General features: G+C 51.9%; 1 protein-coding gene across 3 annotated transcripts in view; it reads left to right on the top strand.

The window, feature by feature from the left end:
• The window catches only part of HIF3A (hypoxia inducible factor 3 subunit alpha), a 75,132-nt gene that overhangs the window by 47,311 nt on the left and 4,701 nt on the right, over positions 1–23,120 (top strand). For all 3 annotated transcript variants that reach the window (XM_060257525.1, XM_060257526.1, XM_060257524.1), the window contains exons 7-14: positions 7–113; positions 3,453–3,600; positions 8,978–9,138; positions 9,235–9,497; positions 11,224–11,319; positions 14,807–15,186; positions 20,517–20,628; positions 22,685–22,790. In XM_060257525.1, the coding sequence (XP_060113508.1) occupies positions 7–113; positions 3,453–3,600; positions 8,978–9,138; positions 9,235–9,497; positions 11,224–11,319; positions 14,807–15,186; positions 20,517–20,628; positions 22,685–22,790 (1,373 nt within the window). The remainder of the gene's footprint in view (positions 1–6; positions 114–3,452; positions 3,601–8,977; positions 9,139–9,234; positions 9,498–11,223; positions 11,320–14,806; positions 15,187–20,516; positions 20,629–22,684; positions 22,791–23,120) is intronic.

Genomic DNA, 23,120 nt, shown 5'->3' on the forward strand with positions numbered 1-23,120 from the left:
GGGCAGGATTGCCGAGGTGGCTGGGTACACTCCCAAGGACCTGCTGGGCTGTTCCATGTACGAGTACATCCATGCTCTGGACTCTGACTCTGTCAGCAAGAGCATCAACACCCGTAAGTCATGCTCGATCTCTTCCTTCCTCCCTTTATTTTATTTTTTTCAGCAGGGTGGCAATCTGACCTATAAATTTTTTGGAGGGGAAAACCCTACTCCCTCCAGCGTTAAGAAAAAGAGAGGCAGACAGAGAAAATTCTCATTAGAGGGGTGTTGGCTGGGTGCAGGATGGTGCGTTCGGGGTGGAAATGAACATCTCGCAGACCTTTGTGTTGCCTTCCGCAAGCTAAGTTGCTAAACCGCACGAGGGCTCTGGTGAGCTTGAGGGCGTGCAGGTAGCATCTGGGGAATTCTCTGCAGATGTAGAGGATGATTTTGCCATCTGGTTGAAGCCAGCAGAAACAGAATAAGCAGGACTTTTTTCCCCCCTGGGGGAACACAGTGAAATGGAGTTCCGGAAGCTCCTCATGGGAACAAGGTTCTTAAAACAAAGCTTAAAAGTTCACGAGGGGCACCCGTGTGTTTCTCCTTCGTGTTTGTGTGTGTGTATATATATATATATTGGCCGCTGTGCGATACAGAGTATTGGACTGGATGGGCCACTGGCCTGATCCAACATGGCTTCTCTTATCTTCTTCTGTGACTCGGAGTGTTGGCCTGGATGGGCCATTGGCCTGATCCAACAGGGCTTCTCTTATGTTCTTCTGTGACACAGAGTGTTGGACTGGATGGGCCATTGGCCTGATCCAACAGGGCTTCTCTTATGTTCTTCTGTGACACAGAGTGTTGGACTGGAGGGGCCACTGGCCTGATCCAACATGGCTTCTCTTATGTTCTTCTGTGACTCGGAGTGTTGGCCTGGATGGGCCATTGGCCTGATCCAACATGGCTTCTCTTATGTTCTTCTGTGACACAGAGTGTTGGACTGGAGGGGCCACTGGAATGATCCAACATGGCTTCTCTTATGTTCTTCTGTACACAGAGTGTTGGCCTGGATGGGCCATTGGCCTGATCCAACAGGGCTTCTCTTATGTTCTTCTGTGACACAGAGTGTTGGACTGGATGGGCCATTGGCCTGATCCAACAGGGCTTCTCTTATGTTCTTCTGTGACACAGAGTGTTGGACTGGATGGGCCATTGGCCTGATCCAACAGGGCTTCTCTTATGTTCTTCTGTGACACAGAGTGTTGGCCTGGATGGGCCATTGGCCTGATCCAACAGGGCTTCTCTTATGTTCTTCTGTGACACAGAGTGTTGGACTGGAGGGGCCATTGGCCTGATCCAACATGGCTTCTCTTATGTGACACAGCGTGTTGGACTGGATGGGCCACTGGCCTGATCCAACGTGGCTTCTCTTATGTGACACAGAATGTTGGACTGGATGGACCACTGGCCTGATCCAACATAGCTTCTCTTATGTTCTTATGTTCGTTTCCCTTTTGACAGTTCCAGCACCTTTTTTTTTTCTAGGGAAAAAACTCTGAGAGTAAGAGAATAGAAAAAACAACTGTGCCTGAAGGAAAAGCTTTCCACATAATTTAAAGAGAAATAACAAAAGTTTCTTAATTGTGTAACTATCACAAAAAATAATGTCAGTAAGCTGGCTCAGGTAGCCGGCTCCAGGTTGACTCAACCTTCCATCCTTCTGAGGTCGGTAAAATGTGGAGATGACTGGGGAAGGCAAGGGCAAACCACCCCGTAAAAAGTCTGCCGTGAAAACATTGTGAAAGCAACATCACCCCAGAGTCGAAAACGACTGGTGCTTGCGCAGGGGTCTACCTTTACCTTTGAGCCCCATGATGCAGAGTGGTAAAGCTGCAGTACTGCAGTCGGAGCCCTCTGCTCACGACCTGAATTCGATCCCAGCGAAAGCTGGTTCAGGTAGCCAGCTCCAGGTTGACTCAGCCTTCCATCCTTCCGAGGTCGGTCAAATGAGGACCCAGCTTGCTGGGGGGAAAGTGTAGATGAATGGGGAAGGCAATGGCAAACCACCCCGTAAAAAGTCTGCCATGAAAACATTGTGAAAGCAACGTCACCCCAGAGTCAGAAACGACTGGTGCTTGCACAGGGGACTACCTTTACCTTTAAACAACCATACAAGCACAGCGTCTCTTAAGGCAAACGTCAATTCTCCTGTGCGACTCCTGAGTTTTTGAAAAAATGTTTTGAGAAATTGGCGAGTGGAAGTGACTGTTTAGAGTAAATATATCATTCGCCTTGTGGAAAAAGGAATTCATTTAGCGAAAGTGGATCTTTAATCTGACAATCACATGAAGGAAAATTATCCTTTTGAGCCAAACGCTGTGGATAGATTCCTCTTTGTGATTTGAACTTTGGATCTTCCATGACCTTTTTTCAAACAAAAAAACAAAAAACCCTCTAAGCTCTTGGAGGATTGGCTACATCAGGGGGGCGTGGCCTAATATGCAGAGGAGCTGCTGCTAGAAAAAGAGCCCTGCAGCATTGTTAAAGGGGGGGGGGGGTTGTAGTGGAACTTTACGTTTAGTATCCTGCAAAAATGAGATATTAAAGGCATATAAAAATGGCTGCTTCGGTCCAGTTATTCCTTCCTGAGTCCACTGAAGCCAGTGAGCTTAGAATGGAGTAACTCGATATAGGATTGCTGCACACTTGAGCTGGTTTGATGCCCGTTTAACGTCTCACAGATTCCTCTGAAGGCTTCTAGGAATTGCAGTCTGAGCTGTGGAGAATCCTTTGTGAGCGCTGCCTAGTGCCCTTGTTCCCAGGGCTACAACTTCCAGGGCTCCCTGCAAAACCAGAACAACCACCAAACCAATTCATGCCTGACTTATTAGGAAGGGTCCAGAGGGGGAGAAGCACAATAGAGAGGGTGAGAAATGGTATCACGTGTGGGGAGGGTCCAAGGGTTGCAACTAAGTCAGCGTCTAGGGCAGGGGTGGGGAACAGTGGCTCTCCAGATGTTTTTGCCTACAACTCCCATCAGCCCCAGCCAGCATGGCCAATGGCTGGGGCTGATGGGAGTTGTAGGCAAAAAAAAAATATCTGGAGAGCTACCATTGGCCACCCATGCCCTAACGCGTCTATCTTGCAGTCCCTACTCTTACCAGCACTTATCCCCTGGGTAAGGGTCTCTCCCCTGCTTCCAGCTCTCCAGGCTAAAGCCTGCTTCCAGCTCAGCCTTCCAGGGAAAGAACCCCCACTTCCTGGGCTTGGCCTTTATATATTCCAAGGGTAGCTCTTCAGATGTTTTTTGCCTACAGCTCCCATTAGCCCCAGCCAGCATGGCCAATGGGAGCCACGTAATTTCTGGACAGTGAAAGAGCACCCCCTGTTCCGCCGTGCTGACTCCTTCCCCTATCACCTAGCTTGTCTGTCTGTCTATCTTAGACTGTCTATCTTTTGCTTCCTTCCGGTAGTGCTAAGCAAAGGGCAGGCCGTGACTGGACAGTACCGTTTCCTGGCCAGGAACGGAGGCTACCTGTGGACTCAGACCCAAGCCACCGTCATCTCCAGCAGCAAGAACTCCCAGCCTGAGAGCATCGTCTGCGTTCACTTCATCCTGAGGTCAGATTTCGAGAGTGCTCGGCGCTGCACTGCTTGGCCACTGTGGAAAGAACGGCGTCTGGGGCAGGATTCCCCAACACAGTGCCCATGGGTGCTGTAGAGTTCACCAACACTTTCTCTTGGCGCCCGCTGAGCTTTTCAGAATGTGGGTGGAGACATTGTAAGGCAGGCCTCGTGATTGGCTGCCCTTATTCAAATGAATAGGGGAGGGCTGGTGGCACAGTGGTAGAGCATCTGCTTGGTAAGCAGAAGGTCCCAGGTTCAATCCCCGGCACCTCCAACTAAAAAGGGTCCAGGCAAATAGGCGTGAAAAAACTCATCTTGAGACCCTGGAGAGCCATGAATGGGGCTAGTGGCTGGAGACCCATGAATGGGGCTAGAGCCTCATAAGTGTTAGGGAGGGAGGGTGGCTCAGTGGTAGAGCATCTGCTTGGCATGCAGAAGGTCCCAGGTTCAATCCCCGGCATCTCCAACTAAAAAGGGTCCAGGCAAATAGGCGTGAAAAAACTCAGCTTGAGACCCTGGAGAGCCATGAATGGGGCTAGTGGCTCAGTGGTAGAGCATCTGCCTGGTAAGCAGAAGGTCCCAGGTTAGATCCTCAGCATCTCCAACTAAAAAGGGTCCAGGCAAAGAGTTGTGAAAAACCTCAGCTTGAGATCCTGGAGAGCTGCTGCCGGTCTGCGTAGACGAGACTGACTTTGATGGACTGAGGGTCTGATTCAGTATAAGGCAGCTTCATATGTTCACAACTCTCTGGGAAGGGACAGTGGCTCAGTTGTAGAGCATCTGCTTGGTAAGCAGAAGGTCCCAGGTTCAATCCCCGGCATCTCCCAACTTAAAAGGGTCGAGGCAAGTAGGCATGAAAAACCTCAGCTTGAGACCCTGGAGAGCCGCTGCTGGTCTGAGTAGACAATACTGACTTTGATGGACCAAGGAGGGTCTGATTCAGTAGAAAGCAGCTTTATACGTTCTTCATACGAAAGGGTTTTCTGCTGGAGAACTGGAAAGCGAAGTCCATGAGAATATAAGATGCTGGATCAGACTGTGGGGTCCAACATTCCGTTTCCAGCAGCGGCAGATCAGATGCAAGCCCCTCCTTGAAACTTGCTGGGTGACCTTGAAGCATCCCTGTGGCTGGAGGGGGAGGGGGCCCTTTAAGTTGTGCAGGAGGCTGGTGACTGCTGCTGCTGCCCCTCCAGCTAATTTGGTGTCGTGGTGAAGTGCGCGGACTCTTATCTGGGAGAACTGGGTTTGATTCCCCACTCCTCCACTTGCAGCTGCTGGAATGGCCTTGGGTCAGCCAGAGCTCTCTTATCTGGGAGAACCGGGTTTGATTCCCCACTCCTCCACCTGCAGCTGCTGGAATGGCCTTGGGTCAGCCAGAGCTCTCTTATCTGGGAGAACTGGGTTTGATTCCCCACTCCTCCACTTGCAGCTGCTGGAATGGCCTTGGGTCAGCCAGAGCTCTCTTATCTGGGAGAACCGGGTTGGATTCCCCACTCCTCCACCTGCAGCTGCTGGAATGGCCTTGGGTCAGCCAGAGCTCTCTTATCTGGGAGAACCGGGTTGGATTCCCCCCCTCCACCTGCAGCTGCTGGAATGGCCTTGGGTCAGCCAGAGCTCTCTTATCTGGGAGAACCGGGTTGGATTCCCCCCCTCCACCTGCAGCTGCTGGAATGGCCTTGGGTCAGCCAGAGCTATCTTATCTGGGAGAACCGGGTTGGATTCCCCCCCCCTCTCCACTTGCAGCTGCTGGAATGGTCTTGGGTCAGCCAGAGCTCTCTTATCTGGGAGAACCGGGTTGGATTCCCCACTTCTCCACTTGCAGCTGCTGGAATGGCCTTGGGTCATCCAGAGCTCTCTTATCTGGGAGAACCGGGTTGGATTCCCCCCCTCCACCTGCAGCTGCTGGAATGGCCTTGGGTCAGCCAGAGCTATCTTATCTGGGAGAACCGGGTTTGATTCCCCCCCCCTCCACTTGCAGCTGCTGGAATGGTCTTGGGTCAGCCAGAGCTCTCTTATCTGGGAGAACCGGGTTGGATTCCCCACTCCTCCACTTGCAGCTGCTGGAATGGCCTTGGGTCAGCCAGAGCTCTCTTATCGGGGAGAACCGGGTTTGATCCCCCCCCCCTCCACTTGCAGCTGCTAGAATGGTCTTGGGTCAGCCAGAGCTCTCTTATCTGGGAGAACTGGGTTTGATTCCCCACTCCTCCACTTGCGGCTGCTAGAATGGCCTTGGGTCAGCCATAGCTCTCGTAGTTGTCCTTAAAAGGGCAGTTTCTGTCAGAGCTCTCTCAGCCCCACCCACCTCACGGGGGGTCTGTTGTGGGGGAGGAAGATAACGGAATTTGTGAGCCGCACTGAGATTCGGAGTGGAGGGCAGGATATAATTATGCTATCTGGTCTATCAAGGTCAATACTATATACCTGGGGTGGCCAACAGTAGCTCTCCAGATGTTTTTTTGCCTACAACTCCCATCAGCCCCAGCCATTGGCCATGCTGGCTGGGGCTGATGGGAGTTGTAGGCAAAAAAACATCTGGAGAGCTACCATTGGTCACCCCTTCGATATCTTCTTTTTCTCCTCCTGTCTGGTTTAGAGCTCACCAACCAGATGCTTTGTGGGCCCTTTAAATGTCACGGGAGGGGCAGCGGCTGCTCCTGGGTGCCCCTCCTGCGCAACTGAAATCATGCAGGGGGACGGAGAGGGGCAGCCCTGGGATGGGGGAGTGAACCCCCTCCCAACTCTCAGGAGTCCAGGCCCCACAGGCCCCTGGTTAGCTACGGCCTGCCTTGAAGCTGCGCATATGCGTCCCCTAGTCTTCCTCATAGGTTTGCTGTGGAGATTAAGAGGAGGAACAGGGACGCGCGTATCCCTTTGAGAGTCCTTGGGGAAAGAGTGCAATCAGAAAGGCAATGGATAGATCACGGAGGGCAGCAGAAGTCCCATCCCGGTTTATTTTCATTTTATTTTATTTATCAGATTTATACCCCGCCTGCCTCTGACGGGCTGAGGGTGGCTAGCAACCGTTAAAAGCATTAACAATGAACAAGCATAGAATATTAAAAAGTAAAATATATAACAAAACGTTGCCAATCATACCGACAACGATCAATCCATTCATTCAGGAGTCCCAAGATGGCAGGTTTCTGATATGCATTCTATTCCGTCAGTGAGATTTTTGGTGCTGTAAGGTAATAGCCGCCTCCCCCTAACCGTTGAAGGCGAGTTCGAATAATTTGATCTTACAGGCCCTGTGGAACTGTGGCAGGTCCCGCAGGGCCCTGATGTTTTCGGGGAGGGCATTCCACAAAGCGGGGGCTATTACCAAGAACGCTCTGGCTCTGGTTGGGGGACAAGTGAGCTTCTTTCGGCCCAGGGATCTTAAGGAGATTTTGAGACCCTGAACGTAGTGCTCTCTGGGGTACGTATGGGGAAAGGCAGGTCCCGAAGGTAGACAGGTCGCAGGCCATATAGATTTGGAGGGACTGTTGTCCCAGTGGATGTGAGAGCTGAACTGACACGGGGGTGGCCATGTTCCCTCTTAAGCTGCAGAGTCACGTGAGCAAAAATTCTACTTTGTGAGCTACTGGCATTAAAGTGGTGAGTGACGGGGGGAGACGGTGGCTCAGTTTTAGAGCATCAGCTTGGTAAGCAGAAGGTCCCAGGTTCAATCCCCGGCATCTCCAACTAAAAAAGGGTCCAGGCAAGTAGGCATGAAAAACCTCCTCTGGAGAGCCTCATAAGTGTTAGGGAGGGAGGGAGGCTCAGTGGTAGAGCATCTGCTTGGCATGCAGAAGGTCACAGGTTCAATCCCCAGCATCTCCAACTAAAAAGGGTCCAGGCAAGTAGGCATGAAAAACCTCCTCTGGAGAGCCTCATAAGTGTTAGGGAGGGAGGGAGGCTCAGTGGTAGAGCATCTGCTTGGCATGCAGAAGGTCACAGGTTCAATCCCCAGCATCTCCAACTAAAAAAGGGACCAGGCAAGTAGGCATGAAAAACCTTCTCTGGAGAGCCTCATAAGTGTTAGGGAGGGAGGGTGGCTCAGTGGTAGAGCATCAGCTTGGTAAGCAGAAGGTCCCAGGTTCAATCCCCAGCATCTCCATCTAAAAAAGGGTCCAGGCAAGTAGGCGTGAAAAACCTCTTCTGGAGACCCTGGAGAGCCTCATAAGTGTTAGGGAGGGAGGGTGGCTCAGTGGTAGAGCATCTTTTTGGTAAGGAGAAGGTCCCAGGTTCAGTCCCCGGCATCTCCAACTAAAAAAGGATCCAGGCAAGTAGGCGTGAAAAACCTCCTCTGGAGACCCTGGAGAGCCTCATAAGTGTTAGGGAGGGAGGGTGGCTCAGTGGTAGAGCATCTTTTTGGTAAGGAGAAGGTCCCAGATTCAATCCCCGGCATCTCCAACTAAAAAAGGATCCAGGCAAGTAGGCGTGAAAAACCTCCTCTGGAGACCCTGGAGAGCCTCATAAGTGTTAGGGAGGGAGGGTGGCTCAGTGGTAGAGCATCTTTTTGGTAAGGAGAAGGTCCCAGGTTCAATCCCCGGCATCTCCAACTAAAAAAGGATCCAGGCAAGTAGGCGTGAAAAACCTCCTCTGGAGACCCTGGAGAGCCTCATAAGTGTTAGGGAGGGACGGTGGCTCAGTGGTAGAGCATCTTTTTGGTAAGGAGAAGGTCCCAGGTTCAATCCCCGGCATCTCCAGTTAAAAAAGAGTCCAGGCAAATAGGCATGAAAAACCTCCGCTTGAGACCCTGGAGAGCCGCTGCCAATCTGAGTAGACAAGACTGACTTTGATGGACCAAGGAGGGTCTGATTCAGTAGAAGGCAGCTTCATATGTTCATATGACTGCATAAATTATTGTGCTCTGGGGTCATCCCTTCCTGGGCTAAGACAAAAATCTGCGAACCGGAGGCTAAAAATTGCTAAGCTAGCTCACGCTAAGTCAGAGGGAACACTGGTGGGGGACCCAAGCATATTTTTGGCTTGCTTTCTTGGAAATGAGAGCCACTGCCGGTCAAAGAGCCAGATTCAAATCCAGAAGCAGCTTAGAGTTCAGAGAGATTTCCCAGCGTATAAGCATTTGACAGTCAAAGCTTCTTTCGTATCTGACGAAGGCAGCTTCGGCTTTCGAACGCCCCCTTCCCAGAAATCTCCTGGGTCGGATCTGGCTCTTCTCCCGCAGACCGACCTGGCTGCCCGCCCGGAAACTGGCCCTTCAGGAAGCCGTTTGGCCCTTGGCCCACGTGCACCAGAAACCAGTTTCCTTTGCTTCTGCAGCTGCCTGAGCCAAACCCCTACGCTAAGCCAGACCCTACCCCTTCGGGGCTGCGTGGTGCAGCCAGGACAGTGCCCCGCTAACAGCCGCCTTGGCTTTCTACAGCCAGGTGGAGGAGGCGGGCTTGGTGCTCTCCCTGGAGCAGACCGAACGGCAAGGGGAACACCGCCGCCTGCCCCCGCCGTCTCTCGAAGGACTGGACTCGGACGGGAGCTTGGAGGAGCTGGACGCCAACGGTGGCGACACCATCATCAACCTCAGCTTCGGTACGGAGTGTTTGGGGGCGGGGCTGAGCGTCGGGGAAGGGGGGGTGATGGGAAGGGGAACGCCCTGCCTGGACTCTGCTCTCTCCTCCCCTCCAGAGCTGCGCGGCCCCAAAGTCCTGGCCTTCCTGTGCCCTGCCAACATCAGCGAGGAAGAACTGCAGATGGACCCCAAACGTTTCTGCAGCCCCGACCTCCAGAAGCTCCTGGGCCCCATCTTCGACCCTCCCGGAGCACAGAGCCCTCCCGGAGGGACACCGCGGGTGCGGCCCCCTGCAGCGCCCCCCAAACCCGCCGTGGCTGTCAAGAACGCTTCTGGAAACAGCAGCCCGGTCAGGAAACTGTTGGGCGAGACAGCAGGGGTACGCGCGTGCAGGGGAACCAGCGGGAGGATTCTGCAGGCCTTGGGAGGCTCCATCCGTGGGGCGGGGGGAGACAGGGGAATGGCTATTCCTTTACAGGTGTGTTGTTGGGATGGTACCACATGGGATCCTTTGAGAGGGAGAAACCAGAGATGCGCCATTAGGACTGAAGAATAAGAACACATTTTGGATAGACAGAGGCGTACGTTTCTTGATTTGTGGTGAAGTTTCCCCGTAAGAAATTGATTAGGGTTTGTAGAGTCTTTCGGGCTCAAGTGCCGTGTTCTACTGGAGAAAGTTTTCCTTCCAGACGTTTCGTTCTCAGCTGCGGAGAACATCCTCAGTGGCGTTGCAGCCGGAGCAGGCGCTCTGACCTTCTTGGCTGCTGTGCATTGAGTGGGGCCAGGGCTGCTGGAGAGCTGCTATATTCTAGGCTTGATTGTATAGAACAATTTTTTGCCTACAACTCCCATCAGCCCCAGCCAGCATAGCCGATGTCTGGGGCTGATGGGAATGGTAGGCAAAAAACATCTGGAGAGCTGCCGTTGGCCACTCCTGGTATAGAAGAAGTAGAAGAAGACTGCAGATTTGTACCCCACCCTTCTCTCTGAATCTAGAGACTCAGAGCGGCTTACAATCTCCTTTATCTTCTCCCCCCACAACAGACACCCTGTGAGGTGCGTGGGGCTGAGAGGGCTCTCACAGCAGCTGCCCTTTCAAGGACAACTCCTACGAAAGCTATGGCTAACCCAAGGCCATTCCAGAAGGTGCAAGTGGACAAGTGGGGAATCAAACCTGGTTCTCCCACATAAGAGCCTGCACACTTAACCATGACACCAAACAGAAGAAGAAGACTGCAGATTTATACCCTGCCCTTCTCTCTGAATCTAGAGACTCAGAGCGGCTTACAATCTCCTTTATCTTCTCCCCCCATAATAGACACCCTGTGAGGTGAGGGGGCTCTCACAGCAGCTGCCCTTTCAAGGACAACTCCTACGAAAGCTATGGCTAACCCAAGGCCATTCCAGCAGGTGCAAGCGGAGGAGTGGGGGAATCAAACCTGGTTCTTCCAGATCAGAGTCCGCGCACTTAACCACTATACCAACACTGGCTCTTAGGGGTGTAGGGGTGGCCAAACTTGCTTAACGTAAGAGCCACGTAGAGTAAACGTCGAATGTTGGAGAGCCGTAAGACATGAACGTCAGATGTTTGAGAGCCGGAAGGAAGGAAAATGGAAAAAGGAGGAGGAAGGGAGAGGTGGAAGGAAAGCAACCTTAACTTGAAATGCGTTCTCCAAGCTGCCGGCTGGCTTGGGGAAGTGAATTAAAGAGACAAATGCCTTCTCCAAGCTGGCTGATGGGGCTTTGGGGGCTTCGAGAGCAACACAATATGTGTGAAGGAGCCACATGTGGCTCCCGAGCCGCATTTTGGCCACCCCTGGTATAGAGCAGGGGTGGCCAACGGTAGCTCTCCAGATGTTTTTTGCCTACAACTCCCATCAGCCCCAGCCAGCATGGCCAGTGGCTGGGGCTGATGGGAGTTATAGGCAAAAAAAAAATCTGGAGAACTACCGTTGGCCACCCCTGGTATAGAGGATGCTCTAAGAATTGAGCGGGGAGGCCTTGGTACTGTCTTCTTGCTGTGGTAGACAGGTCAAGGCCGGAGGCAACGTTCCTAGTCCTTAAGAGTCTCACCTGTGCTCTGCCTCCTTCGCCTCTCTCTCCAGGCTGACCTGCCGGATGAGCTCCTTCTCGACATGGAGAACGTCCAGAAACTCTTTGCTGCCAACAAGGAGACCCAGTCGATGGAGACAGCACTGCAGGTACTGCCAATCGGGGGCTGGAGAGGGATTCTCCTGTGCTCCTTTGGACTCTGGATCCCCCGCTCCTTTGCGGCATGCTCAGCCAGGAATTCTGAGTGTGCAATACGTTACGTTTACTTGAAGGCCTGTGTGTCAGTCAAGATGGGTAGATCCGGGTGGGCCGCCGTGTTGGCCGCTAGCCGGAGAACGAAGCAGGAGTCCAGCAGCACCTTTAAGACCAACCGACGTTTATTCAGAACGCTTATTCAGAATGTTTATTCAGAATGGTGGCTCAGTGGTTGAGCATCTGCTCGGGAAGCAGAAGGTCCCAGGTTCAATCCCCAGCATCTTCAAAAAAGGGTCCAGGCAAATAGGTGTGAAAAACCTCAGCTTGAGACCCTGGAGAAAGAGCCGCTGCCAATCTGAGAAGACAATACTGACTTTGATGGACCAAAGGTCTAATTCAGTATAAGGCAGCTTCATATGTTCATATGCAAGCTTCCGTGGGCTAAAAGCATGCTTCTTCAGACGAATGAGGTACAGTAAGCAGAGCCACATATAGCTGGCGGGGCTTAGAATGCAAAGCGGTACAAAGTTAAAATCCAATAGCAGAGTTAGCGTGGGGATCCAATAAATCGGTAACCATATTAACATATAACATTAACAGACATTCTCACATTCTGGTATGTTACTGTTTTATTGGCTTCCCAAGCTAATGCAACCCAGGTCAAAGGTTTTCTGAATGGGTTAATTTTGCTATTCTGCTGTTGGATTTCAACTTTGTACTACTTTGCATTCTAAACCCCACCAGGAGAGCCGGTTTGGTGTAGTGGTTAAGTGTGTGGATTCTTATCTGGGAGAACCGGGTTTGATTCCCCACTCCTCCACTTGCACCTGCTGGCATGGCCTTGGGTCAGCCATAGCTCTGGCAGAGGTTGTCCTGGAAAGGGCAGCTGCTGTGAGAACTCTCTCAGCCCCACCCACCTCACAGGGTGTTTGTTGTGGGGGAGGAAGGTAAAGGAGATTGTGAGCCGCTCTGAGACTCTTCAGAGTGGAGGGCGGGATATAAATCCAATATATGAGAGAGCCAGTTTGGTGTAGTGCAGGGGTGGCCAACGGTAGCTCTCCAGATATTTTTTTTGCCTACAACTCCCATCAGCCCCAGCCAGTATGGCCAATGGCTGGGGCTGATGGGAGTTGTAGGCAAAAAAAACATCTGAAGAGCTACCGTTGGCCATCCCTGGTGTAGTGGTTAAGTGCACAGACTCTTATCTGGGAGAACCGGGTTTGATTCCCTGCTCCTCCACTTGCAGCTGCTGGAATGGGCTTGGGTCAGCCATAGCTTTCGTAGGAGTTGTCCTTGAAAGGGCAGCTGCTGTGAGAGCCCTCTCAGCCCCACCCTCAGGGTGTCTGTTGTGGGCGGGAGAAGATATAGGCGATCGTCACCCACTCTGAGTCTCTGATTCAGAGAGAAGGGCGGGGTATAAATCTGCAGTCTTCTTCTTACGGAGCTCTGCTTACTGTACCTCATTCCTCATCTGCAGAAGGGTGCGTGCACGTAAAAGCTGACATTCTGAATAAAAGTTTGTTGGTCTTAAAGGTGCCACTGGACTCCAGTCGAGAAGGGGTATCCTTTGTTAGTCTGTAGCAGCAGAAAAGAGCAAGGGGCCAGGAACACTTTAAAGACTGAGAACATTTGTGGCAGGGGAGGAGTATTTTGGGCGTCACTGCTCACTTCCTCAGCTTCAGACCGATTCAGGTTATCACATGCGGCCACGAATGCTTTTAGTCTTCAGGGTGCTACTGAATCTCTTGCAAGAGGTTTCCAGAATTTTAGCTGCCTTTTTTTAAAAAAAGTATGCAGAGAGAAAAAAGCCACGTGCTTAGACCAGGAGTGGCCAAACTTGCTTAACATGAGCCACATCAAAGAAACGTCAGCCGTTTAAGAGCTGCAAAACGTGTGATCATAGAATCATAGAGTTGGAAGAGACCTCCAGGGCCATCTAGTCCAACCCCCTGCACAATGCAGGAAACTCACAAACACCTCCCCCTAAATTCACAGGATCCTCATTGCTGTCAGATGGCCATCCAGCCTCTGTTTAAAAACCTCCAAGGAAGGAGAGCCCACCACCTCCCGAGGAAGCCTGTCCCACTGAGGAATTGCTCTGTCAGGAACATATGAACATATGAAGCTGCCTTATACTGAATCAGACCCTCCTTGGTCCATCAAAGTCAGTCTTGTCTACTCAGACTGGCAGCGGCTCTCCAGGGTCTCAAACTAAGGTTTTTCACACCTATTTGCCTGGACCCTTTTAGTTGGAGATGCTGGGGATTGAACCTGGGACCTTCTGCTTACCAAGCAGATCCTCTACCACTGAGCCACCGTCCCTCCCCTAATGTTCTTCCTAATGTTGAGTTGGAAACTCTTTTGATTTAATTTCAACCCATTGGTTCTGGTCCTACCTTCCGAGGTCACAGAAAACAATTCCCCACCATCCTCTAGATGACAGCCCTTCAAGTACTTGAAGATGGTGATCATGATGTTTGAGAGAAGGAAGGAAGGAAGGCAAATAGGTGGTAAGAGAGAGGGAGAGGTGGAAAGAAAGCAACTAGAAATGCCTTCTTCAAGCTGGCCGATGGGGCGTTGAAGGCTTCGAGAGCCACACAGTATGTGTGAAAGAGTCGCAGTTCGGCCACCCTGGCTTAGACCTTAAAAGTTGTTGGGATTTTGAAGGGGGGAGTGGTGCTCCAGAAAGGATTAGAGATCGTCACCCCCAGCACCTTACAAATACGAACGCTGCTTTAATGCCAACGATGTGTTAGAGAGAAGACAGGAATAACGGCATCCCCGTCCATGTGTCTGAAGTTCTGTATTAAGATGGGAAGAACGGGGTGGTGGTCAGGAAATGCTGTGTGACATTCGCATACCTTGAAATAACAGATCTTGCTTCCAGTGTTCAGAGCACTTGATAGACAATGACAAAAATCCTTGCAGCAGGTCTGGAAATGAGGTCAATATTGGTACCTCTGGGTTGCAGATGGGGCGGAGGGGTTTGAATGCTTTTCCTAATGACGTTGGGTAGAGGTGAGATTTGAATCAAGGACTTCCCAGTACATTTTCATGGCAGCCTTTTTGTTACGGGGTGGTTTGCCCTTGCCTTCCCAAGCCGTCTACACTTTATACCCACCAAGCTGGGGACTCATTTTAATGACCGACGGCTGAGTCAACCTTGAGGCAACTACCTGAACCCGCCTTTTGCCGGGATCAGCCTCGGGTTGTGAGCAGAGCGTGGGCTGCAGGACTGCAGTTTACCACTCTGTGCGACGAGGCTCCTATTATCACGTCACCTTCCCATAATTCAGAGATGTTGTTCTTTTTATTTGGGAATGCGGTGCTTGCAAAAGCGATTCCCATGTTGCGGATCTGGCCGAGAATTCTCTCGCCCCGTGAATTTGTGCTGGCCTTCGCATCCGTTGTTGCTGATAACTCTCTGCTGCCCCCCTGCAGGACTACGAAGGCCTGGACTTAGAGATGCTTGCTCCCTACATTTCGATGGACGATGACTTTCAGCTGAGCAGCACCGACCACCCGCCGTGGCTGGCTGAGAAGCGGAGGGACTCGGGAACCCGGCCCACTTCGCCACCTCCGCGGCCTCGTTCCAGAAGCTTCCATGGGGTATCTCCCCGCCCACCCGAATCGGCCACCCTTCCTCGCTGGGGCAGCGACGTCAGCCTGAGTCCGTCCCGTCCCGCCCAGCCGCCAGGAAGCGACCAATGCGATGCTGGGCAGGTGGTGGAAATGGTGGCATCCGTCAAGATTCAGGGGCTGGAGGAAGGGACCAATCCAAACGTCCCAGTGGGCGCTTTACCATTGGGCGGCAGGAAGAGGTGAGGGGAGTCACTGGGATGGCGGGGAGGCATGTAAGCACGTTATGAATTGAGACTACGTTTGGTGCAGTGGTTAAGTGTAGTGGTTTGGTGTAGCGGTTAAGTGGAGAGCCAGTTTGGTGTAGTGCAGGGGTGGCCAGAGGTAGCTCTCCAGATGTTTTTTTGCCTACAGCTCCCATCAGCCCCAGCCAGCATGGCCAATGGCTGGGGCTGATGGGAGTTGTAGGCAGAAAAAACATCTGGAGAGCTACCGTTGGCCACTCCTGGTGTAGTGGTTAAGTGCGCAGACTCTTATCTGGGAGAACCGGGTTTGATTTCCCACTCCTCCACCTGCAGCTGCTGGAATGGCCTTGGGTCAGCCATAGCTCTGGCAGAGGTTGTCCTTGAAAGGCAGACTCTTATCTGGAAGAACCCGGTTTGATTCCCCCACTCCTCCACTTGCAGCTGCTGGAATGGCCTTGGGTCAGCCATAGCTCTGGCAGAGGTTGTCCTTGAAAGGCAGACTCTTATCTGGGAGAACCGGGTTTGATTTCCCACTCCCCCACCTGCAGCTGCTGGAATGGCCTTGGGTCAGCCAGAGCTCTCTTAAGAGTTGTCCTTGAAAGGGCAGCTTCTGGGAGAGCTCTCTCAGCCCCACCCACCTCACAGAGTGTCTGTTGTGGGTGGGGGGAGGTAAAGGAGATTATGACCGCTCTGTGATTCAGCGTATAGGGAAGGATATAAATCCAATATCATCTACTAAGTGGGTCCATGGAAAACGCAGTCCCAGTCTGTACCCCAGGAGTCTCCAACATGGTTCTTATGGGTGCCATGCGTGCTGACACACTTTTTTTTGCTCCCACCAAGTGTTTTTAAGCAGGGCTTTTTTTGTGTAGGAACACACAGGAATGTAGTTCCAGCTGGTTTGGCGTCATGGCCTGATATGCAAATTAGTACCTGCTGGGCTTTCCCCACAAAAAGCCCCGTGTAAAGCAATGGTGATGTCAGGGGTGTGGCCTAATATGCATATGAGTTCATGCTGGGCTTTTTCCACCAAAGAAGACCTGTGCGAAACAACAGTGACACTGGGGCGTGGCCTAATATGCCAATGAGCTCCTGAGCTTTTTCTACAAAAAAGCTCTGGTTTTTAGTAATGGGTGGGGTTATGTAGGGCTTTTTGCTCAGCGAGGTTTCTGATGGCTATTGCAGATTGGATTGGCTGTGTAGCTTTTTTGAAAAGGTTGCTTTGGCAGCAGCTGCCCCCCACAGCAGAAGGATCCACGTGGTGTGGCGGAAGCGAGACCGCGACAATCCTTTTGTGTCCGCGTCAGCCATGCTGCATAAGAATTCCTGCCGGCCTGTTGTGCCTGCAGACTCGAAAGGAGCAGAGACCCCTGATGGAAACTCCAGAAGGGAGGCCCATGCTGTCCCATAAATCAGGGGTGGCCAACGGTAGCTCTCCAGATCGTTTTTTTTTTGCCTACAACTCCCATCAGCCCCAGCCAGCATGGCCGATGGCTGGGGCTGATGGGAGTTGTAGGCAAAAAACTTCTGGAGAGCTACCGTTGGCCACCCCAGCCATAAATCAAAGCGAGATGCCACGGCGGTATCTGAGGGCAAGGGGAAAGGTGCGAATGGTGAGTCCCATTGCAGTTCCCATGTGCAATTTTTTGGCTTTTGTTTACTCTCTCCTAATCCCCACCCATATGTGGGTGGAACTAGTCACAAACAAGGGCAGAGGTGAGATTTTTTTGACCACGGTTGTATTTTTATGTGTGTGTGTACGCATGCGCCTGGAAGTCATAGCGACCTCTGGTGACTGATGCCTTCTGAGGCCTGGAGGATATTCAGAGAGGTGGCTTAAGATTTTTGTTGTTGTTCAGTCGCACAGTCGAGTCCGACTCTTGCAACCCCATGGACCAAGTCACGCCAGACCCTCCTGTCTTCCACCATCCTCCCAAGTCTGCTCAGATTCGTGTTCGTTACATCAGTAACGCTGTCCAGCCATCGCACCTGTTGCCGTCCCCTTCTTCTTTTGCCTTCTGTCTTTCCCAGCATCAGGGTCTTCTCCAGGGAGGGCTCCCTTCTCATTGGGTGGCCAAAGTATTTGAGCTTCAGCTTCAGCACCTGACCTTCCAGGGAACAGTCTGGGTTGATTTCCCTTAGGAGTGACTGATTGGATCTTCTTGCAGTCCAAGGGACTTTCAAGAGTCTTCTCCAGTGAGTGCTCCCTTCTCATTGGGTGGCCAAAGGATTTGAGCTTCAGCATCTGACCTTCCAGGGAACAGTCTGGGTTAATTTCCCTTAGGAGTGACTGATTGGATCTTCTTGCAGTCCAAGGGACTCTCAAGAGTCTTCTCCATTGAGTGTTCCCTTCTTATTGGGTGGCCAAAGGATTTGAGCTTCAGCATCTGACCTTCCAGGGAACAGTCTGGGTTGATTTCCCTTAGGACTGACTGCTTGGATCTTCCTGCAGTCCAAGGGACTCTCAAGATTCTTCTCCATGCAGGTGGCTTAATATTTAGGGAGAGGTGAATTTGTGAGTTTAGGGGGAGGCATTTGTGAGTTTCCTGCATGGTGCAGGGGATTGGACTTGATGACCCTGGAGGTCCCTTCCAACTTACGATTCTATGATTCTAAGCCTGCCCCTGCCTCCGGCTCTGGTATTCCAAGGAGGTCTCCCATCCAAGGAGGTCTTCCCAGTATGTTCACAAGATTACCCATTATTATATTTGCTGTCTGGCAAAGATAAGGCTGTGAGTCTATCCATAGCTTGTTATTTCACTGCTGTCTTGAAGAGTCACCCCGAAGTTTAATTAATTCATGCCTCAAGGCTGATTTGCATACAGGCAGTCTTTTTGCACTGGAACTGCCTCTCTGATCTTCTGATGGAGCTCCATTCTGGCCAGGGTTCCAATAGCAAAGATGTTCCCTCTCCCCCTTGGGTACTTTTCCTATCTTCGGGGAGTTGGGTGAAGGAACACAGAGCTTGTATTAATTTGCTTGCTCTGCGTGCAGTTGCAAAATACCAGCTTAATAAAACCAGAGGGAATTCCGAGGACGACGACAACCAGCCAGGTCTTTTGCTCTTCTTCGGGGCTCTGAATTCTTTCTTCTCACACCTGAAGGCCTTGCTGGCAGGCTCCAGATCCACAAAAAAAAGACAGGAGGGAGATCCGGGGAACCTGAATTGGTCTTCACGACCGTTTTTTCCCGCTTGGAGAGGCGAAGCAATCTTCTATGCACAATCTGTCACTTTCCGGGAAGCAGCCAGGTGGAGAGACAGTGTGCTGCACTGGCACGCTCGTTTTCGAAAGGTTGTTTTGCCGTACTCGAATGGAATGGAAAAGTTGAGCCCCTGGTGGGTTCCCCATGGGAAGAGTGGCCAAGAGGACTGGTGGGTTTGGGAAGCCACATACATGGTCCTGGCTCTGAGGGTTGCCAAAAAAGAGGGTTCAGGAAGTTTCTCAAGGGGTGTCAAACTCATTTGTTAGGAGGGCCAAATCTGACATAAGTGCTTGAAGGGTTGTCATAGAGAGGATGGTGTGGAACTGTTTTCTGTAGCCCCAGAAGGTAGGACCAGAACCAAAAGGTTGAAATTAAATCAAAAGAGTTTCCAGTTCAACCTTGGGAAGAACTTCCTGATGGTTAGAGCGGTTCCTCAGTGGAACAGGTTTCCTCCTTGGGAGGTGGTGGGCTTTCCTTCCTGGGAGGTTTTTCAACAGAGGCTAGATGACCATCTGACAGCAATGAGGATCCTGTGAATTTAGAGGGAGGTGTTTGTGAGTTTCCTGCATTGTGCAGGAAGTTGGACTAGATGACCCTGGAGGTCCCTCCCAACTTTGATTCTATGATTTTATAAATGAGACCTTGTTGGGCTGGGCCATGTGTGTACTTATTTAAGATTAGGTAGCAGAGATACAAACTTTATAAAGGACACAGACAAACACAATTAAAGATTGCTTAAAAAAAACCCTCTTAAAACATGCTTAAAACGGTAGCATTCGGTCTTAAAAGTGCATTCTTTGTATTTCTCCCATGGAATCCAGGGAACTGGGCAAAGGAAGCTCTGGCTCTTTCCTTCTTTCCCCAGGGGACTGGGGGGGGGAGCCTCAGCCAATAGAAGGAAGAGAAGCTTGGCTCAGTAGCTCTGCTGTGCCATTGAGAGAGCCTGGCAAAGCAAGCTATTGCTCCCCCCTTCTTCCCCAAGGGAGGAGCCTCAGCCAATGGAGAAAATAGAGGTTTTGCTCTTTAGCTCCTGTGCGATTGAGCAAGCCTGGCGCAAAGCAAGGGGTGATGCAGAAGGAAGCAAGAGAGAGGGAGAAGGAAGCAGATTACAGCCAGTTGCTCGGGGGCCTGATACGAGCCAGCCCCCTGGGCCACATGTTTGACACCCCTGCTCTAGAAGCCTGTAGTAGAAAGAGTGGTGCTCTAGAGCGATGGTAGAAAGTGCAGTCAAGTCGCAGCTGACGTACGGAGACTCCGGCAGGTTTTCAAGGCAAGAGATGTTCAGAAGTGGCTTGCCGTTGCCTGCCTCTGCGTAGCAACCCTGGACTTCCCCGATGGTCTCCCATCGAAGTAGTAACCAGGACCGGCCCTGCTAAGTGTCCAAGATCTGACAAGATCAAACTAGGCCGGGCCATCCAAATATTATATTAGAAGAAGAAGACTGCAGATTTATACCCCGCCCTTCTCTCTGAATCAGAGACTCAGAGCGGCTCACAATCTCCTATATCTTCTTCACCCACAACAGACACCCTGTGAGGTGGGTGGGGCTGAGAGAGCTCCCTCAGAAGCTGCCCTTTCTAGGACAAAGTCTCAGAGCGGCTCACAATCTCCTTTACCTTCCTCCCCCACAACAGACACCCTGTGAGGTGGGTGGGGCTGAGAGGGCTCTCACAGCAGCTGCCCTTTCAAGGACAACTCCTACGAGAGCTCTGGCTGACCCGAGGCCATTCCAGCCGGTGCAAGCGGAGGAGCGGGGATTCGAGCTCGGTTCTCCCAGATCAGAGTCCGCACACTTCACCACAACACCAAACTGGCCCTAGATTGAATTCTGCAAAGAAAAGGCAGAGGGGGCCACTTGTGTAGGCTCCAAAGTGTGGGATTTCAAGGGTGCGGCGATAACCAAAAAGTATGTTTTCTCTACTCAGCAGATTCAAAGAGGCTGAGGCAGGGTGCTGGGGGGAGGGGGGAGGGGGAGGCACGAGGGGGTTCACATGGAGAGCCTTGCTGGGAGTCGGAAGATTTTTCTAGTGTTAAAAGTTCAGCACCTTTTCTGTCTCTTTGAGCCTTCGTCCTGACACTTGCACTTGCCGGAGTCTCCTTCTCATCCCTGCTTCTCCTTGCAGAGCGCGGGAGCTGAGCGTGGAAGAAGAGGGGGACATCTTCCTCGAGGCGGGCCCCCCCAAGCGTGCTCATGGCCATGAGCCTGATGGGTTCCTGATGCCGTCCCTTAGCCTGGTGTGTGTGGAAGTTGTCTTGCTCATCCCTCCTCCCCTTCCCCTCCCCTCCCTCTAGCCTGGGGGGGAACTCACACTGAAAAAGCCAGTGTGGTTGAGTGACTAGAGTGTTGGATTATGACTCTGGGTGACCCAGGTTCGAAACCCTGCTTCTAGCATGGACGCTTGCTGAGTGACCTTTGGCCTGTCACAAACTCTCACCCTTGGCCTATCTCACAGGGTTAAGGACATAAGGGAAGCCATCTTGGATCAGGCCAATGGCCCATCCAGTCCAACACTCTGTGTCACATAAGAACATAAGAGAAGCCATGTTGGATCAGGCCAGTGGCCCCTCCAGTCCAACACTCTGTGTCACATAAGAACATAAGAGAAGCCCTGTTGGATCAGGGCAATAGCCCCTCCAGTCCAACACTCTGTACATCAGGAGGTCCACCAGCAGGGTCAGAACTCCAGAAGCACTCCCACACTTGCCCCCCCCCCCATTTTATTTATTTATTTAGTAGGCTTATATTCCGCCTTTTCCCGTAAACGAGCTCAAGGCGGATCACAACATATAAAAATAACAATTAAAACCTACATATCAAAGTTAAAACGCCAAATTAAAATTAGCAGTGAAAACAATAAATAAAACGCACCACCGGCGGACAGGGCACAGCGTATCAGTAACCAGTTGTAGGCCCACCTTAAACGATGGTAATAATAATAGGATAGCACTGTAATGAAGCGTGATGTCACCGCAAGGGAGGCCAAAAGATGGAATAATAGGATGCCCATCGCCTCAACCAAAGGCCCGTCTTGCAGGCCCTATGAAATGGCAGTAATTCAGGTAGAGCCCGGATCTCCACGGGGAGCTGATTCCACCAGGCAGGGGCCAGGGCTGAAAAGGCCCTGGCCTTGGTTGAGGCAAGTCAGACGTCCTTAGGGCCAGGAGGTGTTGCGTAGCCGATCGCAACGACCTCTGGGGCGTATATGGGGAACATCAAGAATACAGAGCATCACTGTCCCAGACGTAGAAACATAAAAGTAGCCAGGTTGGATCAGGGCAATGACCCATCCAGTCCAACACTATATCACACACAGTGGCCAAAATCCAGGTGTCATCAGGAGGTCCACCTGCAGGACCAGACCTCCAGAAGCCCTCCCACTGTTGCCTCCCAGGCACCAAGAATACAGAACATCACTGCCCCAGAAATAGGGATGTAAGAGAAGTAGTGTTGGATCAGGCCAGTGGGCCATCCGGTCCAGCACTCTGTGTCACACAGTGGCCAAAACCCAGGGGCCATCAGGAGGTCCACCAGTGGGGCCACACCTCCAGAAGCCCTCCCACTGTTGCCCCCCCCGCCCAAGCATCAAGAAGACAGAGCATCCATCTAGGCCTTGTAGCTGTTATCCACTCATGGATTATATTTCCATATATCACTCTCATCCCCTTGTGAAGCTGTTTATGTTGTGAGAAAACGAAGGAGGGAAGAACAGTGTTCTGAAACCGCTTTTGAGTCCTAGCTGGGGAGGGTAAACAGGATACAATTACGCGTGAATAAATATACAAATGTGTTGGTTTGGCACACTCACTTCTCCTTCGGCTCAGACCGTGAGAAGTTCCTCCTTTAGGGCAGCAGCTCCCAACCTTTTTGGCACCAGGGACTGGTTTCATGGAAGGCAATTTTTCCATGGGCTGGTGGGGGGGCAGTGCTGGGTTTCTTGCCGCTTCAGGTTGTCCCCCATGCCCCATCCCTGTCCCCCAAGGGGGTCTTTAAATTGGGAGGAGACTGGGGCTGTTTCTGCTGCCTCCCCACTAGGCGGCCAGATGGCAGAAGGCCAATCTGCCTCCCCTTCCAATGTAAAGACCCCCACCGGGCAGCTTCCTGTCCACCTGGGTCTCGGTCGCTTCGAGCACCGCCTCTTTTGTCCACCTGGGTCCTGTGTGGGCGGGGGAGGTGTGGCGCCTTTGCCTTGCTCTTCGGCCCGGTTGCTCGCAGGCCACGGACTGGTACCGGTCCATGGCCCGGTGGTTGGGGACCCCTGCTTTAGGGAACCTGCTTTTCTTTTCCTTCCAGGGTTTCCTGTTGAGCGTCGAGGAGTGTCTGGATGCCAGATCTGAGCGTGGCTTTGGGAGCAACATGGTTTTGGGCAGGAAGCTGCTGTCCCTGGAAGAGCCAATGAGTGAGCATTGAGCACTTTGTTTTTGTGGCCGGTTTGCATGTGTGGATGAAGGCCGTGGGACGGGCGGGGTAAAAGAGATTGCAGGAATAAAGGCCCCGAGCGTGCTGACTTGTTCTGCACCTTCCTCTACAGGCACACCAGTGACCGTTTATTACAGTTAGTTCTAGTCCGCCTTTCTCACTTGGACCTCAGGGGGATTACGCAGAATAAATCAGTGCAATAGATGGTGCAGTAGGATTTGCCTTGCGAAAATCATTATTATTATTATTGATTTAATTTACTTTTTAGATTTGTACCCCACCTTGTCCCGCAAGCGGGCTCAGGGTGGAT

Source organism: Heteronotia binoei, chromosome 17, assembly GCF_032191835.1.
Source record: "Heteronotia binoei isolate CCM8104 ecotype False Entrance Well chromosome 17, APGP_CSIRO_Hbin_v1, whole genome shotgun sequence".
Lineage (NCBI taxonomy): Eukaryota > Metazoa > Chordata > Lepidosauria > Squamata > Gekkonidae > Heteronotia > Heteronotia binoei.